Source organism: Oncorhynchus clarkii, chromosome 29, assembly GCF_045791955.1.
Source record: "Oncorhynchus clarkii lewisi isolate Uvic-CL-2024 chromosome 29, UVic_Ocla_1.0, whole genome shotgun sequence".
In the NCBI taxonomy this organism is placed as follows: domain Eukaryota; kingdom Metazoa; phylum Chordata; class Actinopteri; order Salmoniformes; family Salmonidae; genus Oncorhynchus; species Oncorhynchus clarkii.
In genome coordinates, this window is record NC_092175.1 from 754,205 (window position 1) to 763,462 (window position 9,258).

The following is a 9,258-nucleotide window of genomic DNA, read 5'->3' on the forward strand; positions in this document are numbered from 1 at the left end:
CATTTGCATAATACTGAGAGCCATTGAGACAATCCCATTTCTTCCAATTGACTTCCTTAAGAATAAAACTGTGGGCCTTATCATAAAGGTCGCAGTTGCCATTCTTTAATAAAACAATTGTCCAGTTATGACAATGTTCCCATAACTCAGGCATGTCATTACATCCGTTATCTCAAGGCTTAAGCTATTTGGGGAATGGCAAAGATAGATGCGACTCAATGCAACGCATACCAGTGGAGCAATGCATTCACTAAGAATGACAGAGTGAGGACTGCCCCCACCTATAAATCATTTGTTTGAAAGTCCTATTTCCTATTAAATCTCACCTTCAAGCCTAATGACTTAACTGTTAAGACTCATGACTTCATTCTGGCCATAGTCAGGACCTTCTGGGCTGTTTTTTGGTCGCATTGAAATTCCAGACTTTCTGCAGATATAACTTTTCCTCAGGAAAGTTTTGTTGTTGTCCCAAAAGGACTTACCTGGAGAGTTGGCCAGAGAGGCGTGGAATACAGAGAAGTTGATGAGAGCATAGGAGGCCAGGAAGAAGTTGGAGATGATGGGAGCAATAACGTTCAACTGGGCTAAAATAAAGACAAAATCATGGCAGTTTAGTTGTTCATAGGGAACTGTCCATAGACTTTCAATAGTAAACATTAGGACAAAATTATACTACTAAATGACATATTACTGATGTACTACTGAATGATATACTGACATAATACTGAATTACATTTTCATGACATACTACAGAATGTCGTATTGTGAATAATAGTGTCATTGCTAGATGTCTAAACCTGGACAGCGTAATTACCAATGAGGATGAAGGCCAGAGCGATGCAGAAGGTGAGGATGTAGCCGCGAAGGGGCTCGTTGTTCTTGCCATATCCCTTGGCGAACATCTCAAGGCCGGGGTAGATGTTGTCTTTGCATAGAGCCTGGAGGAGAAGGAAAAACCATTGGAATTGGACACCGCTTTACTAATCAGCAGATGGGACACTAGATGATGACCTGAGGAACATTGGGATACAAGATCACAACCTTGCCTTTGATTTGTGTCTATGGGACAGTAACTGTAACAGGACATGTGCATAAACTCTGCAGGCTATAGTAGTGTAACAGGACATGTGCATAAACTCTGCAGGCTATAGTAGTGTAACAGGACATGTGTATAAACTCTGCAGGCTATTCCATAAAGTGAGGATCATATGGTAAAAGCATAACGTGACTAGCAGGGACAGATTAAGGAAGCAGGATCTGAGGACAGAGTCTACCTGGAACACTTTGGGGGCGCTGACCAGAGAGGCCAGGGCAGAGGACAGAGTGGCGGAGAAGATTCCGGCGGTGATGATGGGGCTGAACCCGGACACGATGCTCATGACCTAAGGAAAAGGCATGATACCGGTTAAACAGCTGAGCCCATAAGGCCAGACCTATCTTCGACAACCCTATCCAACCCGGGACGAAGAGGACTAAGTATGTACGTTTCTTCAAGTTCCCCTCACCACTCAACGGTGATAAAAAATGCCACAAAATGGCTGCCGTTCTAGGTGGCAAACATCACCCAATCAGACATGCACTATATATACACAAAGCATGTGGACACCCCTCCAAATTAGAGGATTCTGCTATTTCAGCCACACCCGTTGCTGACAGATGTAGAAATCTGAGCACACAGCCATGCAATCTCCAGAGGACAAACATTGGCAGTAGAATGACCTAACTGAAGAGCTCAGTGACTTTCAACGTGGCACAATCACAGGATGCCACCTTTCCAACAAGTCAGTTGGTAAAATTTCTGCCCTGCTAGAGCTTCCCCAGTGAACTGTAAGTGCTGTTATTGTTAAGTCCAACCATCTAGGACAACAACGGCGAAGAGGTAGGCCACAAAAGCTCACAAAATGGGACCGCTGAGTGCTGAAGCGTGTAAAAATCGTCTGTCCTCGGTTGTAACACTCACTACAGAGTACCAAACTGCCTCTGGAAGCAACGTCAGCACAATAAATGTTTGTTTAAATGAGTTTCCATGGCCGAGGAGCCGCACACAAGCCTAAGATCACCATGCGCAATGCCAAGCGTCTGCTGGAGTGGTGTAAAGCGTGCCGCAATTGGATTCTGGAGCAGTGAAAACACGTTCTCTGGAGTGATGAATCACACTTCACCATCTGGTAGTCTGACGGACAAATCTGTGTTTGGCGGATGCCAGGAGACCGCTACCTGCCCCAACGTATAATGCCAACGGTAAAGTTTGGTGGAGGAGGAATAATGGTCTGGGGCTGTATTTCATGGTTCAGGCTAGGCCCCTTAGTTCGAGTGATGGGAAACGCTACAGCAGACAATGGCATTCTAGAAATTCTATGCTTCCAAATGTAGCAAAAGTTTGGGGAAGGCCCTTTCCTGTTGCAGCATGACAATGCCCCTGTGCACAAAGTGAGGTTCATACAGAAATGGTTTGTTGAGCCCGGTTTGGCCTCAACCCCACTGAACACATTTGGGATGAATTGGAACGTTGAATGCGAGCGAGGCAGTCATCATCACCCAACATCAGTGCCGACCTCACTAATGCTCGTGGCTAAATGGAAGCAAGTCCCTGCAGCAACGTTCCAACATCTAGTGGAAAGCCTTCCCAGAAGAGTGGAGGCTGTTATAGCAGCAATGTTCCAACGTCTAGTGGAAAGTCTTCCCAGAAGAGTGGAGGCTGCTCTAGGAGCAAAGGGGGGAACCAACTCCATATTAATCCCCACGATTTTGGTATGAGATGTCCGACGACAGGTGTCCACATACTTTTGTAGTGTAGTCACGAAGTGTACCTGGAAGTCGTTCTGGAGTCCATATCTGCAGTTGTACTGGCCGTCATCACCCTTGCAGTAGGAGAAGTCATAGCCAAATTTGCAGGCGGCGTCAGTGCAGTTGGCCATGAACTGTGCGCTGAGTGTGTCATTGCCGTTTCCTGTGGCGTCTCTCACAATGCAAGAGCCTTTAATGAGAAACAAGACAAACTGTCACAAACTCTCTATCTGTAATATGTATAATTTATTCGGTCTTGTTCGGGACAAATGAGAAGAAATTCCACATACCAGTAGAAATGGCAACCCCCAGGTAGACAATGCCAGTGATCAGAATGGCTAAGAGTGTTCCTCTTGGAATGGCCAGTTGTGGGTCCTGTGAATATAAAGACATGCCTAGTCCCTCAAACTGATTTCAAATCAAGTCCCACTTTTAATCAAGACTACATGAGTTCCATTGATTGTATCCTTTTTATATGAATTTGGATCTGCTTGTTTTGTTCTAATCAATGACCTGGGGTCCTTACAGAAAGATCTCCTGAGATGTTGGCGCCGGCCAGAATGCCGGTGGCTGCAGGGAAGAAGATGGCAAAGACGGAGAAAAACGACTCTGTGCCTCGGAAGTCCGGACCCATGTTCTCCATCATAATCGCACCTTAGAGCAGGAGAGCGGGGGGGAAAGAGAGAGAAAGGAGAGGTGAACAGATCAAGAGAGAATGCAAGAGAGAACAAGAGTTACAAAGCATGCAGTGCGTATCTTAGGACAGTCAGACTCGATCAGTTGATCTGTGAGTTGGAATCAGGTCGCAAAGTGAATTACAAATAATCCAATTGGTTTGGTCTTGTGATTTCATAAAAAAAAACTCTAGTACCACTTTGAGTAGCCAGTACGTCATACTGCATACAGTAGTCATGTAGGTCATGAGTTCAGAGAAGAATACATTAATTCAGAATTATAGCTCCACAACGAAACCACCGGTACTGTGTCAATCTAATTTCACTTGACACGTTTTAGACTGTCTTTACTTTTGCTTGAGAGTCATGTCAGTTTGTGTTGTGTAAAGGGAGAACCAAACAGGGTCATACTGTCGTAGCCAAAGAAGCCCTGCGACTCCTTGGACTTGAGTGGGATGAAGGAGCCAATGAAGTAGTTGAAGATGGCCGTAATCAGAACGACCAGCAGGAATATCTGAGCCTGTGGACAGAATGAACATGTTAATTACAGTCGGAAGTTTACATACACTTAGGTTGGAGTCATTAAAACTTGTTTTTCAACCACTCCACACATTTCTTGTTAACAAACTATAGTTTTGGCAAGTCGGTTAGGACATCTACTTTGTGCATGACAAGTAATTTTTCCAAAAATTGTTTACAGACAGATTATTTCACTTAAAATTCACTGTATCACAATTCCAATGGGTCAAAAGTTTACATACAAGTAAGTGCATCATGTTTTGAAAGCGCTGCGTTCCAATGCGTCCCTATTGAGCAGTGAATGGGCTATCAACCAGATTACTCTTTCTCCGTATTCCCAAAGGTGTCTACAGCATTGTGACGTAGTTTTACGCATTTACGTTGAAGAATACCCGTAAGCGGCTACATTGCGCAAGTGGTCACCTGATGCTCCAGAGAGATTCTCGCGTAAAATACAGAGGTAGCCATTATTCCAATCGGTCCTACTGAAAAACTAATTGTCCCGATGGATATATTATCGAATAGATATTTGAAAAACACCTTGAGGATTGATTATAAACAACATTTGCCATGTTTCTGTCGATATTATGGAGCTAATTTGGAATATTTTTCATTTCCGGGCGATTTCTCAGCCAAACGTGAAGAACAAACGGAGCTATTTCGCCTACAAAAATAATATTTTTGGAAAAAAGGAACATTTGCTATCTAACTGGGAGTCTCGTGAGTGAAAACATCCGAAGCTCATCAAAGGTAAACTATTTAATTTGATTGCTTTTCTGATTTCCGTGACCAAGTTACCTGCTGCTAGCTGGACAAAATGCTATGCTAGGCTATCGATAAACTTACACAAATGCTTGTCTAGCTTTGGCTGTAAAGCATATTTTGAACATCTGAGATGACTGGGTGATTAACAAAAGGCTAAGTTGTGTCTCAATATATATAATTTGTGATTTTCATGAATAGGAATATGAATATTTATGTCCGTTGCGTTATGCTAATTAGTGTCAGATGATGACAAAGGTCCCGTTCACGGGATGGGGTGTCACTAGAGGTTAAACAGTGTCATGACGTTGGCCTCTTTGGGTATAGCAAGCCCATCCCCCTCTCCCTGCCTCCCCCTTGCCTCCTTCAACTAGGCTGCTGTGGTCAGAGGTCATAAATTCCTGAGAAGACCTCATGGACACACAGTTATAGAGAGTTGTTTTTCATGGAGACAAAGGAAATCCTTCCACCTCACAGAACTTGAGGTACTAACACATTTCATGTTCTGGAGAAAGTGTAAAAGATCGGTGAAGAATCCAGCTACGAACTGGTCCGTTTGTCACAACTTGGGAAGCTCATGGGAGACGGTGTGGCCACATTACCATAACTCTGTTTATATAATAGCCCCAGATATAAGGTTTACATCTAATTGTTGTATAAGATGAGTATGATACTGTTTACACAATTTTACAATGTGATTTTGGACTGTTTAATGAAGGAAAACTCAAAAAGGGAATTGGATTTGAACTAAATCAGACGACCGCCCCTGAGCCCAGTTCGGGTCAGACATCCTGGGACAGCCCTTTTCTGCCATTCCGAATAAAACCCAACTTTGAGAAATTATCACCAGACCAAGCTTACCTCAATTACGAGATGGCTAAAGGTGTAGACCATTGCTGAATCTTTTTAACCATACCATGTGGTTAAACTCTTAGACTATCGATACCGACAGAATAAGAACAAGTCTTTGATATTAATTACTAGTCTGCAGCTAGGAATTCGGCATCATTGAATGCGAAGAATGACAACCACCGAAACATCCATCCTATAACGAATGTCACTCTGAACAAACCCCTCTAACCACCCCTGAGAAAGAGAGGGAAAGAGACGGACAATTCTACAAAATAAACAAACTTTTCACCAGCGATCAAGACGACACACTGAGCGTAAATATATATATTGATTGTAATTGTTCCCGACTGAGTGAGCGTTCATGTGTAAGGATTAGCATTTCAATTGTTAAAGTTATCACTTTGTAGTGACTTCTTAGTCGACCCCCACTCCCCCTCTTGTCTAACAAACCGCCATGCCGGTTCAGCCCACTAGGGCACATTTTCATGTAACCACATTTATCATCTTTGTTTGTTTATGCATTTCTGTGAATTACTTAGTTAATTTATTTATTACTATTTAAGACAATTGATGTATGGATGACTCAGTGAAGAATGGGATCGTGCAGATAACCAACAATTTACGACGTTTGGAATGAGACTAACGTGAGGTAAAATAAATAAATCATTAATCAGAAGACTATTGATCAGATATGAAAATATCTGAAAGGTTATATTGGGAAATTATAACTTTGTTATCTGAAAACTTTCCTTGGTGCCCCGACTTCCTAGTTAATTACAGTTACATGATTATTCAGTTTAATCGCGTAATACTAATTACAGGGAATCTTTGATAAAAACGAAGTCTTCAATTTAATGATAGTAAAGACAACATTTATGGTGCCCCATGTGAGGAATCTAATATAGGAATTAGACTTTGCTGTGGAATTCTATATATCAATTGTGCAAACAGAAGTGTACGAACAGACTGCTTTGTATACATTCAAATTGGTTGTGTGTGTGTTCCCATTTGAAGAGGCTATAGTGAGCCTCCGGTAGTGGTTTTTAGCGTCAGAGCAATGAGTGATAAATTCCAGATTTAGTCCGTTAGGCCAAACAGTACTATATCCGTCGGTCAATATTAACTTCTAGAGCCATAAAGGTTAGAACATTTCACTTCCTGTGTTCCGTTTAAATTCCCCCGCCTTGCGCGACGGAAGTCCCGCTCTTTGTACTTCCGTTTCATTTCAGCATTCAGTATCACTGGTGGTGAAGAATCGCAAGTACATCTCTTTAAAAAAAAAGTGTTGGAAATCCAAACGTGGATCACGTTAAAATAATCCAGCAATTTCAATTGCTTGGGTATTATCGTCTCATTCAATTTATTTATTTAAATTATCGGACATACCTTTCTAGGTTCTTCCAATTAAATGAGACACCTTAAACTTTGCAATAGTAACCTAGATGAACAAACTTCCCAGGTGAATGTAAAGTTTAATTCCCAGATAGCCTATACAGGTTTGATTATTCATTAAATTTGATCAATCAGTAACATCTGCTTCTGCAAAGAACAATCAATCAGCTCCGCCTCCAGCGGGAATCCCATATGGCTTTGGCCTGAGGGGAAGGTGTACCATAGTGGTAAATGTACCTAACATTATCCTTATGATAATCCAGCAATCTCAATTGCTTGGGTATTATTGGGTCTCATTCAATTTATTTATTTAAGTTGTCGAACATAGCTTTCTAGGTTCTTCCAGTTAAATGAGACACTTTAAGATTTGTAATAGTAACCTAGATGAACCAACTCCCCAGGTAAATTTAAAGTTTAATTCCCAGATAGCCTATCCAGGTATGATTAATCATTATCATTGATTAATTCAATTTGCTTTTGCAACTTCCACAGTACTGTCCAGTACTGATGGTTCATTAATGTCTATAAATATATTAAAATTGTCTTTGCAGCTCCCAATATATTCCAAAACCAAACTTTGGAAAATTAGGAAAAACATATATTTTTTCATAATGTTCTAATAATGAGCAAGCTATCAGAGGGGGTAGTCCACACTCGCCCGCTAATTAGTGAACCTCCACCCGCAAATGGATTGATCTCTGACCTCAGCAGCGATACCAACCCTAATTATGCCATTAGTGGAAAAGCAGGCAACAACGCTTTCCAAAATCAACCATCGGGCCTCGTAAAGGTTCTCTCCAGTCTAGCCCTGATGTCTTGCCATCCGAGATTGGCATCTGTCCAATACCGCAGTGCACAGCTGAAGCACGAGCAGGTAACGGGAGACATAAAGGGACAGGGGGAGAGCACCGGGAAACCAATGACAAATGCAGAAAAGGGAAAAATTCTGCTAGCTATGGAACTGCGCTTGAAAACTGAACAATTAAATGTAATTGCAAAAACGTATGACAATGAACAAGCACTTCAACAAATTGTCTTCTACAGGAACAAAATCATACACTACAGGAACAACTTGATTTAGCCAAAATTAAATACGATGATGTCCACGCCAAACTACATAAATCTGAAGAGTTATCTACAAACAGGAGCGCTCAACTTGATAACATGCATGCAGTTCGTTACTCAAAGTAACACGGTTCTACTCAAAACACTACAGACCAAAGACGATCAGTTAATGAACACAATGACAAAGTTGGATGACAAATCAGCAGAACTCATTGAAGTCGCTGACCAAATGAATGATGAGAACTCAGGTGATGAAGATGGAAATATTGATATTGGACTCTGCAATGCAGCAGAATACCACCCTTAGGTACCATCTGGAGGAAGTCCAGACTACCAATCCAGGCAACCGGAGCCCTGTACTCACAGGAGTAAAGACGATAGGTTTCAGACCTTGCCTCGCTCATGTGTCCCTCGGTCTTCTCCTCTTGGCCATTCGGCACTGAGTAATATTGCGCCTCTTGGCCAAAAACCAGGCTTGGCTTCTCCTCTTGGCCTTTCAGCCCCAATCTCTCCACAGGATGAAGCCAACCCTCTCCGCCCGCTTGGCGCGGAATACCTTGACAAACTCATCAAGAATTTCCCCACCTTTGACCCCTTTCCAAGTCAGCCAAACGATACTGAGACGTTTCTAGCTGACATAGAGGACATGTTGGATGGCTACCCGAACGCTACGGGTTCTGACAGGGTTTACCTGTTGAAGCGAACGTCGAATAGACACGTGACAAGGTTCATTTGTCTACAACAGCAACACATGCTAAACAACTACGCTAAACTTGCCACAGCTTTGAAATTAGAACTCAGTGGTTTTGAAGTTTGACCAGGAGCACTCACTCCAGTTAGAGGGTGCATTATCAGGTATTGGAGCGTTGAGATGACGCACAACAACAGCTTCTACCACGAAACCATGATTCCAATAACCTCCGCGGTCAAAATAACTGTAAAGTACGTCGCCATCAACATGACTACCGCTACAATCGACCTGTTCGCTACGTTCCTGCACCCAGCTCCCAAAAAGTGTCAGAGCACAAGGATAACAAAGGGGTGAAGGACGATCAAAACGTAGACTAATTTTCTCCAGAAGTTCCACTACGGGAAGAACTAAAGTGAGAACAATCTGAGAAAAGGGTAAAAGATAAATCACAAGGATTAGAAGGGGAATTACCGGACACCAGGTCTGCAGGAATTAACACACATAGCAAGGACACTA

General features: G+C 42.4%; 1 protein-coding gene across 2 annotated transcripts in view; it reads right to left on the reverse strand.

Moving 5' to 3' along the window:
* Nucleotides 1-9,258, reverse strand: part of LOC139387769 (solute carrier family 12 member 2-like) — a 133,877-nt gene that overhangs the window by 45,489 nt on the left and 79,130 nt on the right. For both annotated transcript variants that reach the window (XM_071134007.1, XM_071134006.1), the window contains exons 7-13: nucleotides 3,873-3,981; nucleotides 3,314-3,441; nucleotides 3,078-3,162; nucleotides 2,811-2,977; nucleotides 1,275-1,382; nucleotides 815-938; nucleotides 483-584 (exon numbers count right to left, since the gene is read on the reverse strand). In XM_071134007.1, the coding sequence (XP_070990108.1) occupies nucleotides 483-584; nucleotides 815-938; nucleotides 1,275-1,382; nucleotides 2,811-2,977; nucleotides 3,078-3,162; nucleotides 3,314-3,441; nucleotides 3,873-3,981 (823 nt within the window). The remainder of the gene's footprint in view (nucleotides 1-482; nucleotides 585-814; nucleotides 939-1,274; nucleotides 1,383-2,810; nucleotides 2,978-3,077; nucleotides 3,163-3,313; nucleotides 3,442-3,872; nucleotides 3,982-9,258) is intronic.